Source organism: Aricia agestis, chromosome 17 (assembly GCF_905147365.1).
Source record: "Aricia agestis chromosome 17, ilAriAges1.1, whole genome shotgun sequence".
Taxonomy (NCBI): Eukaryota; Metazoa; Arthropoda; class Insecta; order Lepidoptera; family Lycaenidae; genus Aricia; species Aricia agestis.
Window position 1 is genome coordinate 3,469,120 of NC_056422.1, and position 25,448 is coordinate 3,494,567.

A 25,448-nucleotide genomic window follows, 5' to 3' on the forward strand; every position below is an offset into this window, starting at 1 on the left:
TATGTGTGAAAAATATGTGTACGTATACACTTACACAAGCATGATTGAACATGAATTCTATGAGATTATATTGTCAACGTGCGGCACGTGCCAACTGGACGTCAAAAAAAGAGTGCTGCTGTCATGTATCACGCGTCTCTTTTTACCATGCAGTGTTACTGATAGTGACATCTCTCTTGCTCAGGCCTTTATTTCTCTATTCCGCTGTTACTATTTTTTGCTGTTGACGACCACCGTTGACGACTGTGTATCAGATACTTAAAGGTTGAATTTTTTTAGTTTTTGGGAATTCGCTTCGCTTCGACTCTGCGCTAGTATAAATAATTGACCCTAAAACAAAGACATTACAGACATAAATTTCAATGTTAGCTGCGATAGGTTGTATGTCAAACCAGAGATAGATTGAATATTGGGAACGGCCGTTAGTAGTCTGTGGGCAATCTGTGGGATAAGAGCTGACGACCAAATAGGTCATGTAGGTATGTAGAATTAAAGCTTCAGTTAGCTACTTCCATAGAGAAATATGTACTTACGTGTCCCGATTCCGACCTGGTGGACAAATTATATAGTCTGTCATGTCATCCCTTTCAAATCAATCTAAGAAAAAAGGGATGACACTACGATGTTGCCACTTTTTAATTTCTTCACTTTCTTGACAGACTATATTTATAAATAAAATACTTACATAAAACTGTACTGTAGTCTGTAATATTATAATATTGAATATAAATGATTATATAGAAATCAACAAAAGCTTGTGGATTAAATCTGTTTTATTGTTTTGTGTTTATTTAGCTATGTACCATAATTTTTATTGAAATAAAACATTTATTTGATTTGAGCTCATTTCTTTTTTTTTTAATTTTTGGTATGTTTAGAGTGAAGGGTTTTGCACTTAAAAATTTTAACTTTAAAAACAAAACAAAAGTCGTGTTCGTTTCATTTTTTTTGCATTTTTTCGCAGCTTGGCAGCTGACCGTCAACTTTATAATTGAGTGTCATGTTCTAAAGCCGGCGCCAGACATGGGCTTCAAAGTTTGAGCAAACTTTGCACAAATAGGAAAATGCCAGCAATAACTTTGCACAAATAGGCACACTTGGCGAATTTGCGTATTTGATGACATGTCTGGCGCCCGCATAAAATACCCAATGAATAAGGAAACAGAAAAATACCAGACGACAGGAAGTTAATGTGCTGCCAGTTGAAAAAGAAATCTGTAGGTATTCTTTAATCCCTAATCAAAAATCAAAACGCTCAAAATGCCTTCTATTTTGAGCGTTTTGATCGTTTTTTAACATAAAATGGAACGCGGGGATTAAAATTTAAATACTACAGATTTTTTTTCAACTGGCAGCACATTAACTTCCTGTCGTCTGCTAGCATTTTGATTATTTTTTCAATTTGGCAACCTTGGCTATCGCCAATCATTCTGTATTCTGTATGAATGAAATGAAATATATAAAATTTTCGTTTGCTTTGCTTTTGCATTTTTATTTTAACATATTTTGTTAAATATCAACGTTTATTCACGTGAAGAAAAAGTTGTTATAATTGCATATAAACAGTGTTTTTAATAACTAGTAAAAGAATAGAAGTTTTATTTTAAAACAAGTGAAGAATTTAATTCAAGAGCATCATTTATTCGGAACCGTGGAAGAAATAATATAAAATGACTTCGGCGCTTTATTTGGAGCATTATTTGGATAGCCTTCAACATTTACCGATAGAGTTGCAGAGAAACTTTAAATTAATGAGGGATCTCGACGACCGAGCGCACGGCCTAATGAGGACAATAGATCTTATGGCAGACGAATTGCTTCCGAGCATACCAAAAATGGACGAGGAAACAAAGAAAGAAAAGGTGAACACTATCCAAGGGTTGTTCAACAAGGCCAAAGAATACGGGGACGATAAAGTGCAACTCGCGATACAGACGTACGAATTAGTGGACAAACATATCCGTCGCCTTGACTCTGACCTCGCGCGCTTCGAATCCGAAATTCAAGAGAAAGTTATGAGTTCACGTGTGGTCCAGCAGGCTGCTGCGGATCAGGAGGCCAATCCCACCACGGTCAAGAAAGGAAGAAAAAGGCTAAAGGGCGGCGAAAAAGCAGCGGCGTCGACGGGGAAGAAAAAACGCGCAGGTGCTTCCAGTGAGGACGACGCCGCCGCCAGCAGGTCCGCCGCGAAGAAGAAGACGCCGAGAAAGGGCACCACGATTACGGCCAACGCCAACAAGGAGCAGGAGGAGAATGCGGACTTGGACTCCGTGGCGGGCATGGCTCACCCCAGCGACGTGCTCGACATGCCCGTCGACCCCAACGAGCCCACTTACTGCCTGTGTCATCAGGTGTCCTACGGCGAGATGATCGGCTGCGACAACCCCGACTGCCCCATAGAGTGGTTCCACTTCGCCTGCGTCGACCTCAAGATCAAACCCAAAGGTAAGTGGTACTGCCCCAAGTGCACCCAGGACAGAAAGAAGAAATGATCCACGGTGAAACCTGCCGTTAAACCGACAGAAAAGACTGTGATCGTTAAAAAGGAGGCAAAGTAAAAATAATATATTATAATAAAGACAATGTTTTACATAGAGAATTAATTTATTTTTAGTGTTATGTGATCTAAATAGATAAGAGTGACTAAAGTAAGTACAATATAATGGAGCTGAAGGTTTACTTAGCACATGGTTAATTAATTGATCACAATTTCAATAGCATTAATTCTCATTATTGCATAACTTACTATGAAATGATTCTTCAACTGCATAATAATAATTATGGTGAAACAATCTGAAACTATCAATTTCTAAGTTTATTTGTTTGGTTCAGGTTTTAACAGTTGTTAAATTTTGTTGTTAATATGACAACAGACATTTTGTTTAACATAACAAAAAAATTCACAGATCAGTGAAACATTGAAATTGTTTTAATGGTTTTTTAACCATGTGCACTTCTTTAGTTCTACATAAGCCAAAATGTTCACTGGTCATTGTTATTTATTACATCATATCAACATCTTAACATTCTAAATTAGTTATGTAATGTTAATGAACAAGGTATGTAGAGCAATAGTTTTTTTCATAAAAGTATGTCCCACAAATCTTGTTAAAAGTACAATGATTTGACTTTTAACATTATTTAATGATCCTTTTTTTGAATGAGACCTGTATGAGACCTTTATAAATAATGTGGTATAAATTTTTATACTTATTTAAATATGCAATAATGATCACAAAACTGAAGAGTATTTACTTCTAATATTTTAACAAATTAATCTAGATAATATTACTTTTTTTTACAATTATAGTATCGAAAATAGTATGATCTAAATTTATGATTTCTGTTAGGTTTTTTCTGTAAATTTTGGCAATGAATTTATATTATTTGTAGTAAAATATCTATAATGTATAAAACTTATCATGTGATAGATTAATGTTTATGTTTTTCATAAAAAATAATATATGATACTTACTTGAATTATATAATATTATTATGTATTATGTACACCACAACCATTCTGCTAAAAGAACTTGTCAATTTCTGATTTTCTATGAAAATATTGATTGGCAAGTACAATTAGCGATTTGGTTTCTTATGGATGATACAAAAATATAATATTGTTTCAAGTATTATGTAATTTTTGTCATCAGTTTTCCTGTAAATGTTCATGACAAGTTTGGTGGCTATTATTCATATAATGTTTAGTAAAAAGCATGTCAAAGGTAAACCCCAAGTTTTTGGTTATGATTTTATTATTGATTGAAGAGTTACATTCGTTTTTTAACTTCTGTAAGTCTTCGTCTTTGTCTATAATTAGTTTGAAAACAAAAATTAATAAATGTTTAATTTTTATTTTTAAACCTTTACTGCTAAGTGTTTTTTACCATTCAGTAATGGTTAAGAAATTGTTATATCACGAGTCGGACGGAGTTATTTTGTAAGAGGTCATTGCAGACCAAGATAGCAATATTTTGTGCTCTGGGGAAAAGTAACGATAGACCTGTTTAAAAAAATTGCCATTTGATGACTGGACTTTGAATAGTAGTTTATACTCGTAGCACTTCTTGGATTGTAAATATTATATTATTGAATCTACTGTACTGAATCTTAGTAAAATAATATTATAGTTTTATATGACATGGATGTGTAGTAGTAATTAAGTTTTCTATGAATATAGATGTAATTGAATATTATTTCTATTCAATAAATAACATTGTATGAAATTATTGTGATTTTATTTGTAGAAATGTCTATGCTTTATACCCTACTCGTACCTAATAAAAAATTGAAAATATTTTAACCAACTTCCTAAAGGATTAGTTTTTAGTGCACAGGTACTATGATAATATTTTTTATAATTAACATTAAACAAAGCACACTTTGACAAAAGTAGATTTCAATTACATAAAACTTAAAAGTTAATATTTAATTTGGTGTTATTAATCAGGTGAAATATATCATTTGTGATTTAATTCCTTGTTGCTGTAGTTTTCTCTAATACGTATTTGTATATTTATAATGTAGGTTACCTATATTGATATTTTAAGAATATGTACAAGCATATTTAAAATAATTATTAAATTTAATAATCGTTATATTTTTATCAATGACTATTTAGAATAAAATCATTTTCGTCTTAGTTACGCAACAGAGCTGTTGCTCATAACTTTTTGCAGGCACTAGATTTTAATTAAAATTTTGTTTCTGGAACTTGGACATGGGCGTACCGAGGGGAGGCAGCTGCCACCCCCTGGATCATGTTGACGTCCCTACTAAGTATATTATCTAGTACTTTCATCTATAAAATAACGAATTTTTGCCATTTGTTTGCAATACAACTAAAAATTATTAATTTTTTATTCTTTATAAACACCTAGCTTATAGAAAAATCTGATTTGCCCCCCCTGGCCCACAATCTGCGTAATTTGCCCCCCCCTGGCCCAGAACCTGGGTACGCCCATGAACTTGGAAGTAACTTTCTTTCGTATTTGGCTACGCTACGGCCTACAGCCCCTCCTCTTTTTTTAAGTTAGCCTAACCTATATATACAGTGTGTAACAAAAATAAGTGATAATACTTTAGGGTGTGTACGTGTTCCTTCACGTTCGGGCAAGGGCCCGAGCGTCACGAGTTTCCCCATACAAAAGTGAAAAAAAAATTTGGTCTTTCAGCGCTGCTACTTTCACAGTGAACTCTCTACAAGGAACACGTACACACCCTAAAGTATTATCACTTGTTTTTGTTACACCCTGTATATATATATATTTTTAAACATTGAATTAGGTACTTTAATTTCATGCAAGGTCTTGATTACCAATAAGCTATTGACTATTATTGTGAGTTGTGACACAAGTACACACAATATGAGTACTATGATTTATCATAACACTAATGTATGTATCCCCTATGTAGGTATGTCCTAGACAGTGGTAGGTAATAACTAAATACTATTACTACCTTGATACATTATACATAATATAAGAATTCAAAAATCACTAAAATTAAATTAAGTCGGACCGGATTAGAGTGGCGTAAATATAATTTGTGCGTTCACAGAAGATAATTATTAGGTAGGTAGGTAGGTACTAAGCTTTACCAGCAACAGTAATTTCTATAATGGCACGCTCCTTACTCATAGCTTTACGGATTTATGCAAATTAATTTAAATCGATAAGTAACCTCACTACACAGTCATTATTTCTTGCAAATCAGTGCCCGAGATGCAGTAATTATTTGGCGGCAAAAAACTCGGGGCCCGGAACGCAAACCAGCTCCGCAGACCATGGACATTGCATCAGAAATGATCGCAGATTTCCATGTCTTGCATCAGATAATTTTACCTTTTACCAGGAAAATAGGTTTGAGAAGGGAGATGTGATTGTTAAAGCGTATCTAATGCGTATCTAATATTAAGTCCGCAAAGAAAATTGAATAAAATATATAGGTATAGGGATTGCAAGCTGCATTTAAAATTATTAAGGTACTTAATTTTAAATTGCTCTAATTAATTATATCTTATATCTTTAAACGAGCAATTCTTGTATTTAAATTTATATATACTTAATTGGAATCTCGGAATCGGCTCCAACGATTTTCATGAAAAGTAAGTAAGTATACTTTTAAGTAGGTACCTAGTTTCGGGGGCGATAAATCGATCTAGCTAGGAATCATTTTTAGAAAATGTCATATTTTATTCGTGTTTTATCGAATACCGAGCAAAGCTCGGTCACATAGCTAGTTTATTATTAACTGGGTATCTCAGGTGCAGGTTATAGGTGAAATTGATTTTTCGGAAAACTAATGAGATGCAGTTTTAGTTTTAATAAAAAATATCTAGAAACTTCTTTCAGGATGTTTTGAGATATAAAGATAGTATCTACAGTACAAGATTATTATTTTAAACAAAAAACTGTTGTGAACCCAACTCTCAACTGAATAATATTATTATAATTTAAATAGTGGACATCGACTGCTTAAAATTAAAAGCCAAAACATATTTATTTATTAACAATTAAGTTATAAGCAACGGGAATATTATAATCATAATAGGTACCTATTATGTTCTAAGTTACTAACAACTCATAGTTACTAACTTGTTATTGTTTTTTCACTAGGTCTAGACTAGTACTTACGCTTGTTTATCATTCTGTAACATAAATCACAATTCTGTTAGATAAATAAATAAAGAGAAAATAAAGAAACTTTTAATAGCACGATGCTATAGACCTCCAGTGAGACCGATGACCATATCAGGGAGCTTGTATCAGTTATCAGGAGACAACGCGCGGGAAAAGTTGCCTCCCGTTTAAAAACCGCGTTCGGAATTTAAAAGTATTTTTTTTATTATTTTACAAAATGACGACGCTAATACGCAAAATTTTGAAAAATCATTCGAAGCATAAAAGTAAGTATTTTTATTATAATTTATAAAGTTATTTGATATTTTTTACATATTTTTCGAAGTTCAGCTTTGCGAAAATTGTTGTTATAAAATGTAAGGTTGGGTAATAAAAACTACAATAGAATCTTTTGTCATATTATTTGATTTTTAAATTAGGTAACCTAGATGTATTCAAAGTTTGTTGGATATGGAAAAACATAGAGGTACGAATAGGAATAGATGCAAATCTTTTTAAGTTCTACGTAGTAATAACCAATAATAACTAAGCTTTCAGTTTTTTATAGGACAATTTTGCATGATTAGGAATATTATGACATTATTATCAATTATTAAAGGTAGCTTTATTGAGTTTTAAGGTAAAATAAAAATTTAAAGTAGGTAAGTATCTAAGTAAATTAAAGGATAATACAATGAAGTGCTATATAAATAGGTAAGTATATATTTTTAAAAGCAAGCTTAATATTAATAAAGCATGATTAATAAGGTGAGATTTTTCTAATTTAAAATAATTTAGCACAATCGACGTACAGGTTTCACCGTGACAAATGTAGAGCGCGTGTATACGGATCTCGCGAAAAAAAGTTGTCTCGTCCGTCTCTACGGGACATTCCCGTAGCAGACAACGTTTGGTACAATTCTTCAATGAATCTAGTTTACAAGACATATTTTATTTTAATCTCTTTACATTGGGGCTCAAACCATGAGATAAGTTACGAAATTTATATATACTTACGACTTGATCATTTGAAATATTTTATAGTTGGGAAAGACACAATTTACAAAAGCAGTAAAGTTACCCGTTATATTATAATTAATATAGTTATTAAATTAATAAAATAATTATAATATAGTCAGGGGTTAATATCCGAGGAGAAAAACTTTTGACTAAATATTTTAGATGTTTGGCTGCTACACAAACGGTTTTCGTAGATCCGCTACGGTAAGCGCCTGCCAAAAATTCCGAATAAGTTGCCGAATAAAAATGAATAAAGACGTACTTTATTCATTTTTATATTGTACAATATTTTATTATAATCAGATTGTAAAAGAAAAGAAGTACTTAGTAAGAACTTGGTAGGAACTATACAGTGTACCAATTTTTTTGATATTATATTTTTCGTAGATGCATTTCCGGTTCCAAATTTAAATTTATTACTTTTGTATCCTGTTTTTGTCGCGTAGTAATAATTGCCTTCGTAGTCTAAGAATTTACTGTTAGAAAGAATCCCAAGTTGTCGTGGACAACTTTAAGAGGCATGTAAGAAAAACGCAGTTACTATCTACTTTCTAGCGGCCAGTTTATCTAGACAGGTTAATAGAACAATTAAGACGGCCATTATAGGACTTATCTTTTCACCGCATACGTAGTATACTTTACTTCCTAGGAATAAAGAACCTTTATCTTAAACGTGCTTAAGAGGATACACCAGGGGTTAGAGAAATGAAAAAAAGTACGTGTAATATCTATAGCTGTCTCCCTTACCTCAAGCCTATACCGCAGAACGCGATAGAGACAACTGCAGAAAATCAACGATTCGTTGTCCCCTGATTCCTTCTCTAAAACTTAACCGATTTAAGTACTTTTTTCATTAAAGATTAAAGAAAGGCTTGAGCTGTGTTCCTATGTTTTTTTTTTATTATAATCTAGCCAAATCTGTTTTCTGGATGTTTGAACACAGCGGAAAATATGGCCATTTTTTTGGGCTTTTGAACGTTCATATCTTATTTAATAATAAAATTATGAAAAAAAAGAAAACAACAGAAAGGGACATTGTATTAGTGGCCGTAGATATTAAGGAAAAAAATTATAACTCTACTTGCATTATTTAGGGAGGAAACAGGGGACAGCGTTTGTATGGAAAAAAGGGCGGTGTGGACTCCTCTTAAAACATTTGCTGTTGCTCTCAGGAAATTAAACGATAACTTAATTTTAATATAATAAAGACATTTTGACATGATCTAATATACTATCCTTACAGACTCTACATTGAATTAAAGATATTATTAAGTTGCTGACTACCGTTATATTATACGCGTCTTTGAGTGCGACTGTAGGCACTTATACAGGTTGCAATTAAACCTTCCAGCCAAATTTCGATATATTGATCCTTGTTAAAAATAAAAATACACGTACCTATTTTTTTCTTTTATAATCACTCAGTACTAAAATGCTGAGAAATAGCTTCTGAAAGTTATCCTAAAAACACCACAATTAATGGACATTGGACACTACGCGTCTCCTGCGCGTGATGTGCCCCTCGCGCGCGCTTCACCCCCCGCGCCACCCCCGCTCTACCCACCACCGCGAAGTGACCGTTCTGCAACGATTTTAATTTTTGAGTGGTATAAAATATGTTATTGTAAAAATTAACACCCTATTTTTGGTTAAATAGACTCTCCTAATGATACCTAATGTTTAGTTTTGCACCCTGTTTAATGCGCAATATCGGGTCTCGTGGAAATCGTTCATTTCGTAAAGTATCGTTATATTATGTCCAATATAAATACTGTGCTAAAAGCTATGTTAAATTTTATCTTTAACTAGCTGTCCCAGTGAACTTCGTGTCACATTAAAACCTTCCCTGGACTTCTACGAATATTTTAAGACTAAATTTAGCTCAATCCGTTCAGCCGTTTTCGAGTTTTTAGCTTTACTAACACAATTGAAAATCCATTTTTATATATATCGTAGGATGATTTGATAAATCCGTGTTTTCGCGAAATCCCTAGAATTTTCGCGAAAATTCGATTTATCAAATCATCCTACGACATCGTAGGATGATTTGATAAATCGAATTTTCGCGAAAATTCTAGCGATCCTACGACATCGTAGGATGATTTGATAAATCGAATTTTCGCGAAAATTCTAGCGATTTCGCGAAAACACGGATTTATCAAATCATCCTACGACATATATATAGATGATGTAAAAGTAGGTAGTTTGCGTTTTGGAGAGCACAATGTTATAGTTTTTAGTAGTGAATATGTAGGGTGCCTTCACATTAGGTCGCCAGGAGTGCGGCAGCAGCGCAACTTCGATACTAAAAAAAATATCCACAGCCGAACATTTATCCTCCTCGTTTTTTGGAAGTCGGTTAAAGAGAAGCGCGACAGCCGCGCGACTCTCTTTGGTATAGAAGTCGCGCTGCTGCCGCACTACTAGCGACTTAATGGTAACGCAGCCTTAGACTCAGAAACAAACAAACATGTTTTGGAGGTCTGTCAAATTTAATTTTGTAGACCAAAAAATATTGACAGTTGTGACCTCCTTTTTAAGTCGGTTAAAATTGAAACGCATTACAATAGTAGTACGCTCTATGTTACTATCAAATAGTTATTAATACATAGATAAACGAATGAGGTCTGGGCCGACGTAACCCGACCAGCTATCGTGGGTCAGCCTCTAACCCGCCTACATAGGGTAATGCACTAGATTTACAGGAATACTGATAATAACAGTATTATACAGTAGTTTATGTTCATACTACAACGCGGAATTCACTGATAAAGTATAATAATTAATAACTAACAATAGACTATGTTCCTACCGGTAGGAAAACTAGGAATGATCCTATATAGATCATGCGTAGTGAAATACTCATAACAGTATAATAATTTAACTAGTGCGCAGTGAAAACATACTGATAACAATAGACTATTTTTACACGGGTAGGATAAAGGAATTAATACTCGTGCGCACTGCGCATTGGTACTATCAGGGAAGTTGATTCCTAGGCAGATGGGGGACCTACGCGCGTAGTTTGATCGGGTTAGAGCCAGTTCACACAGGCGCGTTGCGTCGACGCAGTGCTGCCGTTTGACGCATAGCCGGCCACACGGGCGCTGCGTCATCGCAGCGTTATTACGAAGCAGGCTTAACGTCAACACCCCTTCCCACTTCGTCTCGGGGTCCGCTGTCCGTCGTGTGTGCTTTGCGACGACGCAGCGCGCCATGTGAGGACCTTGGTTATTTGTATGTAAAACAACGCAACGGCAGCGCTGTGTCGACGCAACGCTGACGCAACGCGCCGTGAGGACTGGCTCTTACGTCAAACTCAGCCGACAGATCACAATTAAAGCGTCTCTCAGACAGACGCGACCATGTTTTGCTCTATAAAGACGGTTATATAGGGTGTAACAAAAACAAGCGATAATTACTTTAGGGTGTGTACGACGTGTTCCTTGTAGAGAGTTCACTGTGAAAGTAGCAGCGCTGAAAGACCAAATTTTTTTTTCAGTTTTGTATGTGGAAACTCGTGACGCTCGGGCTCTTGCCCTACCATGATTGCTAATATAATAAACATGGCCATGGCCAATCATAGACGAATTCTTCCTATGTTCTTCTACATGTTCATAATCGCTTGTATTGGTCCATCAACATGGGGAGGTAGATAAATATCACATGATTAATATGGCCTCAGGCACAGAACTTGTCGCACCAGCAGTTTAGAAAGCGCACACATTAGTACTTCATCATGAATCAATCTTAAATGTAAGTAAGTGTGTAATTTAAAATAATTAAAATGGGCGATTTAAAATACATTAAGATATAATAAGGCAATAGTTCTATACATATGATCAAAATGCAGGTAAGCTTTGTCCACATTGTGCTTTTTTTTGTTCAACAAGGGCATGCGTTATAGCGCAGTCAACAGCGAAGGTGTGGCATGCCCGTGACGCGCGTCAAAAGCCACCCGCGTTGAAAGAAAAGTGTAATAGCGCGCGCTACGATTTCAACGCGCGTTCCGGGCATGCCTCACGTTCGCTGTTGACAGCGCTATAAGGCATGCCCTTGATGAACGGAAAAAGGCACAATGTGGACAAAGCTTATGTGGTGTGAATGTGTCATTGTTCTATTATACTCTACTGCGTAGTCATGCCTCAACACTAGGCATGACTATTCACTACGCAGCAGCGACACTCCCCTCCCCCTCTTGTGGTCACATTTGTGAGACCCTAGTGTGACGACACATTTAAAAATTATAACCACCTCAATATTTTCACTATTCAATTTATTGAATTTAAAATGTGGTGTCACAAAACTTAGGAAACCCCCTCCTTGTCACTCATGTCACACTTCGTCGACCCCCCCTTAGGTGGTTACTTTATGGATGGCCCTTTGTCGACACAAAATATCGGCTATCGCGTTCGTTCTATGAGCTGGTGCTGCGCAGTGCGATTCTCCGTTTTCAGTTTTCACACAAATAATATTTTGCCGTGCGGTTTCAAGTTCCTTCACTGCAGTATAGGAACAGTTAATAAAGACTTAACAGAAGGCCTACTTACCACGGATACCGAAGCGGGGGGACGGGGAAAGTCCAAAAGTCCAGAAAGTCCAAAAGTAGGTTAGGTTAGGTTAGAACTTAGACCACAACACAGAGGGAGCCGAGCGAGCGAAGCGAGCGTGCTGCGGCAGCAGCAGTAAGCTAAGCACAGAGTGAGTAAATAAGCTTATTATTTTTAACAAAAAATTAAAACTGACTTCCAAGGTAAAAACAATAATAACATCCTTATAATATGAACTAAAAAGTATTAAATAAAACTATTTCTGTACTCAATCTTCATCATTTTGAAGTCGGTACCAGATAGCTGATTCTTTAGTTCTCTGACAGAATATTTGAAACTTTTGCAACTGGCACCGACTTCAAAATTATGAAGATTGAGTACAGAAATAGTTGAGGTTTAGCCGAATTCGGAAAAAGGCACTATTAGATAGGAAAAAATATTTAATACTTTTTAGTTCATATTATAAGGATGTTATTATTGTTTTTACCTTGGAAGTCGGTTTTAATTTTTTGTTAAAAATAATAATTTCACTCTTTTTAGTTACCTACTAACCATCGCGTAAGAAAATACTTCAACCCCTACTACTTATCCTAATCTTGGTAAATGTTTACAAACCTACCCCAGTTTATTTGACAAACTACTACAAAAGAAAGTCGACGGAGCCCCGCTACGCGGGGCTCCTATATCTGGGTGTTGTGGTCTGAGTTCCAACCTAACCTAACCCCCCCGAACCCCCCTTTTAGGGGGGCTGCCCACCCCGCCCCCCCCCCCCCCCCCCCCCTCTCTTCGGTATCCGTGGCTGAGTAGTTAAGTAAGACCCACTCATCACAGCCTTGAGATGCCTTAAAAATACTTCGTAAACATTAGAAAACAGATGATCTTATCTGAAGATTACGAAAATCTCAAATGCGAATGTCTTCTAAACGGAGAGTTTACTGGCGGTGGAAACGGTAAGTAGGAGTTTTTCTCACCCAAAACAATTCTCCTTAACCCATGTCACCAACATTTAATTGACGTAGGTTCCTAAACCTTAGCCAAATTTTTCTAAGTATTTTCGCCATACTAACAAGGGCCACATTTCGGCCTGTCATTCGACACGGGTTGATTTTTGAGAAAAGTTTATCTGAGCTTTTTTGCTTCCCTTAGCGCCCCCTATCGATTGTTATAATAAAAAGGGGTGGTCATAGGGGGTTGTATTTTTGTCGTCAAAATTTAATTTATTTTCGCCATACTAACGAGGTTCGTATATCGGCCTGTATCTGGCCGGGGGTTGATTTTTGAGAAAAGTTTATTTGAGCTTTCTTATTCCCCTTGGCGCCCCCTATCGATTGGTGTATTCAAAAGGGGTGGTTATAAGAGGTTAAAATTTTGATGAAAAATTTTTCTAAGTATTTTTCCATAGTGCCCCTTTTCCTTCAGTCCAACCCAAATGTGTGCCTTACGCTCTGGAGTAAAGGGTAAATTTGTTACTTATGTTCAATTTTGTGGTACTTGAAATAATATGTATTTTGATATATGTAATTGATTGTACCGTTGGTTCTCGGTGGAAATGCATGTTGAACACTAATAAAACAATATTTGCGTGCACTTTTTCCACTATATTATAATATAATATAGTGGAAAAAGTGCACGCAAATATTGTTTTATTAGTGTATGTATTTTGAAACAACATTAAGTATATTTTTTATATTAAAATCGCTTTGAAATATACCAAATAAATAAGGATATTTTATGGTGTTGTGTGTATATTGTATCCATATACAACCATGTGAGTTGTGACATTGGTGACCCTGACATGGTAGTGATGATGATGATGAATGTAATTTGCATAGTAGCATATACTTTCAGTTCTTAAAACAACGCCTAAACCCCCAAACTTGTATCTATAAGGAATCCGGAGTTCTCTTAGTATCTTCGGAACCATAGTATACCTTGGTGCAAAATCTTGCGTTTTGGTAGCATATGCTTATGATGCTTCTCATAAAACCAAAATGACCATATGTTTCCATATAAATTTTGAGGAGTTCCCTTGATTACTCATGGATCCCATCATCAGATCACCACTTTTGTGAAAATGGGACCAAATTGGAGTGAAACCTAATAAAACAAAATAAAAATTTTGAAAATCGGTTCACAAACGGCGGAGTAGTGGTCGAACATACAAAAAAAAATATATATCCACAGCCGAATATATAACCTCCTCGTTTTATGGAAGTCGGTTAAAAAGCTACGCGCACATTGCGACGTGGGCCGTGGCGCAGCTGGCTGCATTTTCTATACTTACAAGTTTTGTGTGTGTGTACGCTATCCATACTTCCATACCAATATTATAAATGCGAAAGTGTGTCTATCTGTCTGTCTGCTACCTCTTTACGATCAAACCGCTAAACCGATTTTGCTCAAATTTGGCATGGAGATATTTTGAGTCCCGAGAAAGGACATAGGATACTTTTTATCCCGAAAAAATGTACGGTTCCAACGGAGTTGCGGGCGTCATCTAGTAGGTCACAAAATTTGAACAAAAAATGCGGCCGTTACAATGTGCTCAAACTTCAAGTGTGAACACCCAAAAACGTTTAATTAGATCAGATTATTATCTAAGTGAATGTAGGTCAGACAGACTGTCGGGCGGCGGGTCGGCATAATCGGCCTTATCACCAGATGACGGGAGACGGGGAAGACTAAACAAGTGTTTACTGCGCAGTTTGGTACACTTCCTTATCGATTATGCGCTTGCGCAGCTATAGCGCTTTCGAAGCCCGCATGCAATTATACGCGAAAGAGAAAGACTCTTATGCCTGTTTTCACCAACCGCCTTCTAACGCTAAGTGGTCCCCTAGCAGCCATTAAGGGAACATATCCTTCAAAATTTCACGAATTTTTGTGTGTCACGTTCGTCCTTAGGGCGTAAGAACTTTTGCAAAACATTACTTTTTTTTAAATGTGTTTGTTTTAAGAGATATTTGACCCGCAAAGATCGCTAGGGAACACTTAGCGTTAGGGGACCGCTGGTGAAAACAGGCATTAGGCCCGGTTTTTTGGTCAGTACTTAAGATGCGACCCGGTTTTAAGACGCGGTTCGGCTCTGTGATTGGTCCAAATTTTGACAGCCAACTAATCATAGAGCCTGAACCGTGTCTTAAGACCGAGATGCAGAGTACTGACCAAAAATACGGGCCTTAGTCTCTTTCTATGCTGTAGGAGGGAGGGTATTTTGTTAATAAGTATCGATTTTGGCTAAGAAAATCTTTATTCTTTAGCCACTTTGGTCCTGAACTCCTGAAATCATGATTTTATCGCTAAACAAATTGCTAGCCCAGTCTTTTGACTTTTTAAATACAAAAATAAGTGGTGACTTATGTTCTTCAGTCATCAGTGGGCATGTACCTAATGTAAATAGTGAATCTAAACGGCACCTATGAGACGCAGTCGATATATATGAGGCACCGCGACCGGCCTCGATCTATGGGAGCACTGTACGGTGTATTAATATTTCAAAGAAATACGCCATGCAACTATCTTTGCAAGCAAAGAATGACCTTATATAATCGAAATCCTAGTTGCTAAACTATAATGACATTCCAGAACTCAGCGAAGAGTGGGCGCTAGCGGAGTGCGAGGGAGACTGGTGGCGTACGGCGCGCGTGGCGGCTGACTGCGACGTGCGGTATGCCGGCGCCGCACCCGTCGAGCGTGCGTCCTCCGCGCCCGCCACAGCTACCGCTGTCCGCTCTGCGCTGCACACTGCTAAGAGTAAGCGTTTAGCGATATATGAGGCGTTCGAGACTGGTGACGAGTGGCGTGCGTTACGCGTGGCTGATCGCGACGTGCGATACGCCGCGCCCGTCCAGCGTGTTTCCGCTGCGCGCTGCATTATGCATACTGCTAGGAGTAAGCGTTTAGCGATATATCAGGCGTATTGAAGTAAGGGCCTCTGAGGTATCAACGTTTGTATAACATTCAGGCTCGCCCCACTACCATAAGAGTACTCCTATGGTGCTTATATGCATTTAGCGATGTATCAGGCGTGTTTACCATCTATAGGTAGTAGGCACGTAATATGCGTCATTACTTACTACTACAAAAACAACAACAAATTAATAGGCGTAACAAATTTTTAAACAAAACCACGTTTAAGAAAACATACACCATAATTTGACAGCTTTAACGTAAAACATGTTTCCAGCTTTGAACCGGAAACTCCAGAAGGTGAACTTGGACATCAGCGCGAAAGGAGTGCTGGTGTCAGATGCCGAGACCAATGACAACGTGCTCAGTGTGTCCATTTACAGGTGGGTAAATCTTAATTGGGGGCAAGATAGGCCCTTTAGTATAGAACGATTGGGCAAGATAGCCCACCAAATGGAATACCGAAAATTCAGAGCTTTTTGTCAACAAGACCAAAGTTACATCTGAATGCGTGTAGCAGCTGTACCTACTACATCTTCCGCCACCGTCCCATATTTTTTATCACATTTCTACCACTGTAATAATAATAATAGCTCCCACACCGGTTTCGGTGACGGTGGCCGGTTTCATTGAAACCAGGCCAGCTACGCAGGAGTAATTTTATAGTGCCCAAGTGTGTGCGCAGTACACAAGAGCACTCTCTATTCCTTTACTCTCATAACCCAGTGGGACGGACGAACGACACGACTGGCGAGAGATCAGGCGCAGGACCGACTTTTTACATGCCCATCCGACGCATGGATCATCTTACTTGTCAGACAATCAGGTGATCAGCCTGCATTGTCCTAACCAAACTTGGAAATAACATGTTTCCAACGCGGGAATCGAACCCACGACCTCCGAGTCAAGAGCCGCGCTCTATACCACTAGACCACGGAGGCGCTCAACTACCACTGTAACTTCTGTGTAAATCGATAGTTGGACTGACAAACTTTGAGACCAGACTCTACCCTAAAGGCTAAAAGTGAGGAGTGTTCCTGAGGCAAAGTTAAAAGATTTCGAATCTGGAACGCCAGCAAAAATCAGGGACTGGAAACGAAAAAAAATTCTAAGCTTTGAAAATGATTTGAAAATGGAAGTCAGACAATTTGACACTCCTTTCTGAAACTTTGTTAATTATTGCAGATAAGCAATATTCTATTTTCAAATCTCAATTTTTTCTCCGTGTTCCGATTCTTACACCCTCTATCTTGCAGGATCTCCTACTGCTCAGCGGACGCGGCCAACGCGCGCGTCTTCGCCGTGGTGGAAGGGAAGACGGTGGGCAATGAAGAGTGCCACGTGGTCCACGTCTTCGTCTGCGAGAGGAGGAAGCAGGCTAGAGCACTAGCGCTGTCCCTTGCGCACGCTTTCAATGATGCTTACCAGGTAAGTGGAACAGGCTGAGTGCGTGTTTTTTGCCAGGATAAGTTGCAATGACGGTTTTGAACTTGGCCTTCGTGACATGATAAGAAAGTTGTTTCTATTGACAGCAATATTCAGCCCTGGATTTATGAATAGGGCACTGCCTAGGGGCGGCAGCGTCCATAAGAGAGAGCCGATTGTATGTGCGCCGCATACTCGATCACACAAAAAGTGTGCCGTCTGCGATCTCCCTAAATGCCCTACAGATTACAGTCTGTTTCTTATGTCAATGGATAACGTACATGTACGTGGCGGTGCGGCGGAAATAAAGTGGCCTAGTCTCATTAAAAATACTCGGCACTGGCCACTATTCTATGCAGATTATCCCTAACTTATTCACTATGAATAGTAACAAAAACTTTAACCTAGCAAACTAAACTGCAATGCGAGGACCTAACTATTTCATTAGCAAATGCTCACGAAATAGGTTGAGTGCGAGTCATGGTCCCGCAAGAAATATAGAAGGTTTTATTTTCCAGGCCTGGCAAGCGAACCAGGCGTGTTCCCTGAACTCCGGCAGCAAACATGTGGTGAATCCATGGGTACGGAAACTTTAAAATACTTGTCTTCCTTTAAATTAACTAGTTCTGAAATGTAATTCATCTAAATTCTGTAATCTAATAGACTCTATAAAAAAGACATCACGACGAATACTAAAAACAAGTTGAAATTAATTTATCGAGCAATTAACTCTACATTTTTCTGTGATCCAATGTCTTTTCAAAACCATCGTATTTCTTTTAATTGTATGTCCAGTCTCATTGTAGCTTCATACCAAATTACATTGAAATTAGTTCAGTGGCTTAAATTAAAATAACAAACAGAACGACACGCTATCACTTGAATTATGATGCTAGTTTTTAACGAAAATCGACTTTTTTCAGGTGAACTTTGCCGAAGAATCTGATGACGACAATACGGAGGAATGGGAGTCCCCTGCGCCTCTTGTCACCTTCGCCTGAACGAGTTTAGGTCAAAAAAACATGATGTGCGGGCTCTCTGCTTTTAAGAACGACGATCTACAAATAATTAATGTTATTTATATAAGTTTAAACATAGAAAATATACAATTAAATACTTTGAAAGACTTTAGGATGTAGTACAAAAATAATAATTTTAATATGATTTAAAAACATAAATATTAGGAACTGTAAGAAATATTGTTAATAAGTAATTTAATAAGCTGTGTTTATTATACTTAATAAAATTTAAGTTTAATGTATGTTTAATATCTATTTTTTATTATTGCTCAAAAATGTAAATAAGTATAAGAAAATCCGGGAAAAAGCTTTATACATTTAGTTTGTAAATTGTAATCTACTAAAGTATTTTGAGATTAATAATGATTGCTGATAGTTATTGAATCTAAACGTAGGTCGTAGACCGTATATAATAATTTGTTTTTAAAGATTAATATATTTTAAGTTTAAGGAATAAAAAGTCTGCCTTGTGTGTTACTCTATTTTCAAAATAGAAATAATATAATTTTCCATGATTATGCTAATGATGAAAAGTATGTCATAGATACTCATATTATTATAAGTATCCCTTTATGTGCTGCTAAGCTTGATCAAGCTTGAAATTTGCTGTGGTTTAATGCATTACTAGAATCTATGGGAAAAGAGAGTTCCATCGCGTTTCGCCCCAACACGCGTTTCCTCAGGATGTGGACTCTACGTTGTTCGTAGAGTCCACATCCTGAGGATGCTCCGGTGTTGGGGCGAAACGTGCGTCAAGGTTTTCAACCTGCATGGTGGTGAGGGGCCTTGCACGGATTTGCCAACATTATTGCTTGTGTGGTGGTGGTGTTTGCAGGTTCTTGCATGCGAGTGTACGCATAGGCAGTGTGGGAAGGAGGGAGGTGCTGTACGCATGCCTATGCGTCGTACACTCACTTATTTACTTAAAGGTGGAAGTTATTTTCGCGGAATATTGCTAAAAATAATAACAAACTAAATTTTAAAATTGTACTCGTTGACTGTAATCTCACAATAATAATATTTAAACATAATATTCAAGTCTATATTATTGACTAATTTTATGTAACAAAATATAGTAGTGCTAAATTTTACAACAGTGAATGGACTACGTATGACACGGTAAATAGGTCTATAATTACACTAAGGGTCTAGCCATACAGAGCTGCGTTTTACCGCTAAAATTATAAATTGTAACGCGGCCCGCGCGGTGTGAAAAACAGCTAGGTAGAAGCAAAATCGCTTTGTATGCCCAGACCCTTAAATAAATGAACTATTCGTTAATTACTACGTAAATGCAGGTTTTCGCTTAAATGACCACAGAGGCCTTGGGAGTAAACTCTACAGTCTTAGATACATTCACTATAATGAAGAGACTAAGGTGGCTAAAGTTAAAAAAGAGAGAATTCATCGCAAAACTATTTCTACAGCTATTCTAGGTTATTAGCTAATCTTATCCCAGGTTTACAGCCTTAAGTGCTGGAATAGGCTCGGGTCACCCCATATCTCTAGAGCCAATATTATGTTTTCTTGTCGTTTCTTATAGAATCGCCGATCAAAAAATGTGGAATTGACATAGCGTTAGGTCATATTGTTGTCATGTCAGTTCCATTTCAATCAGCGATTCCATAAAGAAGCTAACAGAAAACTTCTAGGCTAGGGGCTCAAGTCTCGATCTATATACATATTTTGTGATATGACCCAGGGTCTGTAGACAAGTGGCAAAGCGCTAACGCTAACGCTAGCGCTACAAAAAATTGCGATTTGACATAAGTCATCGCTTCGCTAGCGAATACTAATGTCAAATCCGTACATTTTCTAGCGCTAGCGTTAGCGTCAGCGTTTTGCCACTTGTCTACGGGGGCAGGTCTACAGCCTACACTGCTGGAACAGCTCGAGCCTGCGGCGGCCCACCGCGGTGGTATGCAGCGGCGCTGCGCACGCGCGGCCGCCATGATGGTTTATTAGCATATAGTCGTAGCAGTCGGTTACTCCGTCGTCGTTGCAGTCCTGAAATAACAGTATCATGAGATTCTCGAAAGAAGAAAAGGGTCTTGTCTAGGCAGAAATACAGTGAGCTTTAAAGCTTTACAAATATGCGCTACCCAAGTACAGATTTTTTCCTAAACATTCGGAAAACGAAAAATATGTAATTTAGGCCTAAGCCAGTTGCAAGTTACATAATATTGACACTATGGCGTACTTATGTAATACTAGACGACGCCTGCAACTCCGTTGCGCCAAAATTCATTTATCGCGGCGGAACCGTACATTTTTCCGGAATAAAAAGTATTCTATGTCCATTCTCGGATCTCAAAATATCCCCATACCAAATTTCATCAAAATCGGTAGGTACAGCGGTTGGGGCGTGAAGAGGTAACAGACAGACGGACAGACAGACAGACAGACGGACAGACACACTTTCGCATTTATAATATTAGTATGGATTAGCTTGAGGCTTTTTACAATACAATTCCACTGAATTTGATTAGGTCCATACAGGGTTCATGAGTTGAGCCCAAAGTAAAAGTAGACTTAGGTAAGTATAGCTGAGTTAATAAAGCAAAAAAAAAGTGAGTAGAAAAAGGAGGAATTTACCTTTCCAAACCTCGCCATATAGCTCTCTACTATTTTCAGGGAACAGTAGTAGTCTCTAGCGCAGTCTTCGTACGCTGAAATACACAAAATAAAGTTAAAGAATACATAGTTATTTTGGCTTTTTTTTTTCATTTTCAACTAGATCTACTTTATGCCAAGCGCGGCCCGAAAAATTATAACGGCCCACTCAGAGTGGAACATTAAGAGGATACACCAGGGGCTAGAGAAATGAAAAAAGTACGTGTAATATATAAGCTCCCTTACCTCAAGCCTATACCGCAGAACGCGATAGAGACAACTGCAGAAAATCAACGATTCGTTGTCCCCTGGTTCCTTCTCCAAAACTTAACCGATTTAAGTACATTTTTCATTAAAGGTTAAAGAGAGGCTTGAGCTGTGTTCCTATGTTTTTTTTCAAAACTAGCCAAATCTTTTTTCTGGATGTTTGAACACAGCGGAAAATCTGGCCATTTTTTGGGTTTTGAACGTTCATATCTTATTTAATAATTAAATTATGAAAAAAAAGAAAACATACGGACATTGCATTAGTGGCCATTCAGGAAAAAAATATAACTCTACTAGCATTATCCAGGGAGGAAAAAGGTGACAACGTTTGTATGGAAAAAAGGGGGGTGTGGACTCCTCTTAATTACTCAAATGTATCTAATTTAATTCAAAATTTTGACATTAGCCCCATACATTATCTGTCAAACTCTTCATTAAATTGAAGGTTAATCATAATTATTAAATGGCCGTGTTCGTCGGCGTATTTTTGGACAAACCTTTTATTGCGCATGTCCAAAAGATGTCATGGCAACGCCATAACAAGTTGCTGGTTAAGTCGTAAACAACGTCTTAATTGTTTATACATGATTAAAATAATAAAAGCTAAACATAAATACATATAAGCCAAAATTGTCTAACAGCCGCACAAATAATTTATTTAACACTATGATAGTGTTTGATTATTTTATTTTGGAAAATATGGATATGGATTACTTGGAAAATTTAAAAAATTTAATTGTTTTTTTTTATGAAATAAGAGGGCAAACGAGCAAACGGGTCACCTGATGGAAAGCAACTTCCGTCACCCATGGACACTCGTAGCATCAGAAGAGATGCAGGTGCGTTGCCGGCCTTTTAAGAGGGAATAGGGTAACAGGGGAGGGAAGGGAAGGGAATAGGGGAAGGTAGGGCAGGGAATGGGGTAGAGGATTGGGCCTCCGGTAAACTCACTTACTCGGTGAAACACAGCGCAAGCGCTGTTTCACGCCGGTTTTCTGTGAGAGCGTGGTATTTTTCCGGTCGAGCCGGCCCATTCGTGCCGAGGCGTGGCTCTCCCACTGGTTTGTTCATTGCAACGCCACGAACAAATTGCAATTGGGTTAAATGTCAAGTCGTAAACAGTTGTCGTTGCCATGGCATGACATGATTTGGACAAGCGCAATAACTAGGTTTTGCAGCGAATGCGCTAAAAATTACGCCGACGAACACGGCCATGGTCTCGACTGAGTACGGCGGTTAGCCATTTTAACTAACTTCCTAAAAAGAACGCGGTATCAACTTTGGTCTTGTTCATCACCTTCATTCCTTTCTGGGCTATCCTCTGGCAAAGTAGGTTTGCCAGCATCGACCCAGTACACCCTGGAGATGTAGAAGGGTCCGCAGTAGCCCTCAGAACAGCCATGGGATAGCTCGCAGCCGGTCGCGTGGCACAGGCATCGGAGACAGGTCTCGTTCAGGTTAGATACGTACACTCCTTTGAAGTGAAAAAAATGTAACAATGTCAAGTGGGCTGTATAGTTGACATTTTGTGCATGCCAAAAAATTGGAAATAATAAAATAAAAAAATCTGAACTTGTGAATGGGTGAAACCAATGATATTCTATGTTACTAACGTAACTAGATTGGAAGTTTACGGTAGCAACGCGTTGCCACTTCGAAGATGCCTGCAGGCATATCTCACATACATAATGACATAACGAATATATGACTTGACATTGTCTTTTGAACAAAAAAGTGGTTACGCATTTCTGAGAATCTTTTGTAAGACATTGCTACTCTAGTATTTTAGAAACTCATTGGGTGAAACACATTGACATGAAATAGGTTTAAACATAGACTTTAAATAATATAATATGGTTTAAAAGCTAGGTATGATATTATAATTATTTAAAGGATTTATTTGGTGAAATACAATTATCGCGTCGGAAAGTTTTGAACCATAATATAGACTAAGGAAAGGTCGACTATATAAGGAAAATATATTGTGAACAAAAAAGTTGTTGAATATTTTAATGATGCTGCCTAACTGCATAGATTAACAAGAACTAGTAATGTTGCAAATATGAAAATTGCTATGCAAATTATGCAATATTATTATTTTTAAAAATATGATATAAAAAGTATTAGGTAAATAATTCTTATTCTTCATTTATTTATTTTTTATTAAATAAGGGGGCAAACGAGCAAACGGGTTGGCAATGGAAAGCAACATCCGTCGCCCATGGACACTCGCAGCATCAGAAGAGCTGCAAGTGCGTTCCCGGCCTTTTAAGAGGGAATAGGGTAATAGGGGAGGGTAGGGAAGGGAAGGGAATAGGGGAAGGTAGGGAAGGGAATAGGGGAGGGCAGGGACGGGAATAGGGTAGGGGATTGGGCCACGCTGTTTCACGCTGGTTTTCTGAGAGAACGTGGTATTTCTCCGGTCGAGTCGGCCCATTCGTGCCGAAGCATGGCTCTCCCACGTATAACATTTTTCGAAATTCGACTTAACCTCAACTAATTCCGTACTCAAAAATTTCATTCGTTTGAAGTCGATACCAGCCCAAAACTGATCAGATACTTGAAAATACTTGAAAGAATGAAAATTGAGTAAGTACTTATATGCATGGCATAATTAAAGCTGTGATGATGATGATTAATCAAATTGATATATTGGCTTACGCTTTCACTTGTTTAAACAACGCCAAAATCGCCGAACTTGTATCTATAAGGATTCAAAAGTTCTGTTGGGTACCTTCGGAACCAGGGTATAGCTGGTGCGAAATCTTACTTTTTGGTAGCATATGCCTCAAATACTTCATAAATAATCAAAATCACTATATGTTTCCATATAAAAATCAAAGAGCCCATCATCAGATCACCACTTTTGTGAACATGGTACCAAATTCGAGTTAAACCCTATACAACACAAAAATAATTTTGAAAATCGGACTACAAACGGCTGAGTAATCGTTGAACATACATAAAAAAAAGATGCATACCGCCGAACGTATTACCTCCTCCTTTTTGGAAGTCGGTCAAAAAGTAATAAAATACAGTTATTTATATTTTTCCGAACACTTACATGAGAGACTGTAATATTAAACTAAATCATACAATTACTGTGCTAAAAGATGGGACGCGAGAAAAATAAAAAAATAATAATAATAATTACCTAAGCTACCTAATGTCTGGATTTTTTTGGCAGACAACATTTTGGTAAAATTAAATACTTATTACTGCATACACTCTGACGTTTTCATTAATTAGTTCAATGTCGTCGCATTGTTATTATAAAATAGAACTAACTGGTTTTAAACTAACTGTTATCTTTATGGACTAAATTCAAACTTAAAACAAATATCTATAAACAAGACGCGACTTATTATATAATTATAAATATTTACTTACCACAAACAAATTTAACCATGAATATCAAAATCAACGCACTTTTGGACATTTTGTCAGCACATCTTATAGAATTTTCCAGAACTAAACAATTATAAACTCAGAAACATGTTTTATTGATCGAAGACGAAACAGAATTGAATATTAATTTAATATTGTTGTGGTATCATGATGACGTAACGTTTTTTGTCCGACGTTTTTGCAATTATCGTTTTAGCTACGTTTTTTTTTTGTTTTTGTTTAGTAAAAGTAGTTTGCACACTTGTATCTCTATGTATGGTTATATAATGACTGATGTGAAGTTAACTAAGTTACATCCGCATCTAATATCACTATGCAAATGGTACTTTCAAGGTGGTTACACGGAATTTGGTTTCTAGGAAATTATGAGTAGGTAATAAGGCTCTTAAAAATCCTTCGACAGAAAATCACATCCGCCACTTTGTATCTTAAAGCATTGCGACAAGCGAGTGACAGCAATATTGTACTAGTCGTAATACGTGGGAGAGCCATGCTTCGGCACGCATGGGCCGGCTCGACCGGAGAAATACCACGTTCTCACAGAAAGCGGCGTGAAACAGCGCTTGCGCTGTGTTTCGCCGAGTGAGTGAGTTTACCGGAGGCCCAATCCCCCACCC

At 37.3% G+C, this 25,448-nt stretch overlaps 2 protein-coding genes across 2 annotated transcripts; one reads left to right on the forward strand and one right to left on the reverse strand.

The window, feature by feature from the left end:
- Positions 1 to 1,499: 1,499 nt before the first annotated feature.
- LOC121735292 lies at positions 1,500 to 18,759 on the forward strand. The gene is made up of 6 exons (XM_042126068.1): positions 1,500 to 2,292; positions 15,776 to 15,943; positions 16,377 to 16,482; positions 17,356 to 17,527; positions 18,043 to 18,105; positions 18,448 to 18,759. The coding sequence occupies exons 1-6, from the start codon at positions 1,671 to 1,673 to the stop codon at positions 18,523 to 18,525; spliced, it is 1,209 nt and encodes a 402-aa protein (XP_041982002.1). The 5' UTR covers positions 1,500 to 1,670; the 3' UTR covers positions 18,526 to 18,759.
- Positions 18,760 to 20,359: 1,600 nt separating this feature from the next.
- LOC121735290 (lysozyme 1-like) lies at positions 20,360 to 25,193 on the reverse strand. Its single transcript, XM_042126067.1, has 4 exons — positions 24,814 to 25,193; positions 22,721 to 22,897; positions 21,139 to 21,212; positions 20,360 to 20,550 (listed from the first exon to the last, which is right to left on the reverse strand). The coding sequence occupies exons 1-4, from the start codon at positions 24,860 to 24,862 to the stop codon at positions 20,410 to 20,412; spliced, it is 441 nt and encodes a 146-aa protein (XP_041982001.1). The 5' UTR covers positions 24,863 to 25,193; the 3' UTR covers positions 20,360 to 20,409.
- Positions 25,194 to 25,448: the final 255 nt, after the last annotated feature.

Bases quoted from the DNA above. Each gene is read 5' to 3' on its own strand.
- LOC121735292 (XM_042126068.1), top strand. From the start codon at position 1,671: ATGACTTCGGCGCTTTATTTGGAGCATTATTTGGATAGCCTTCAACAT. The intron at 2,293-15,775 runs GCGACGTGCTCG...ATGACATTCCAG, and splicing joins GGCGGGCATGGCTCACCCCA to AACTCAGCGAAGAGTGGGCG. The intron at 18,106-18,447 runs GTACGGAAACTT...GACTTTTTTCAG, and splicing joins AACATGTGGTGAATCCATGG to GTGAACTTTGCCGAAGAATC.
- LOC121735290 (XM_042126067.1), bottom strand. From the start codon at position 24,862: ATGTCCAAAAGTGCGTTGATTTTGATATTCATGGTTAAATTTGTTTGT. The intron at 22,898-24,813 runs GTAAGTAAATAT...TTCACTTCAAAG, and splicing joins CATGGTTAAATTTGTTTGTG to GAGTGTACGTATCTAACCTG. The intron at 21,213-22,720 runs GTGATGAACAAG...TGTGTATTTCAG, and splicing joins TAGCCCAGAAAGGAATGAAG to CGTACGAAGACTGCGCTAGA.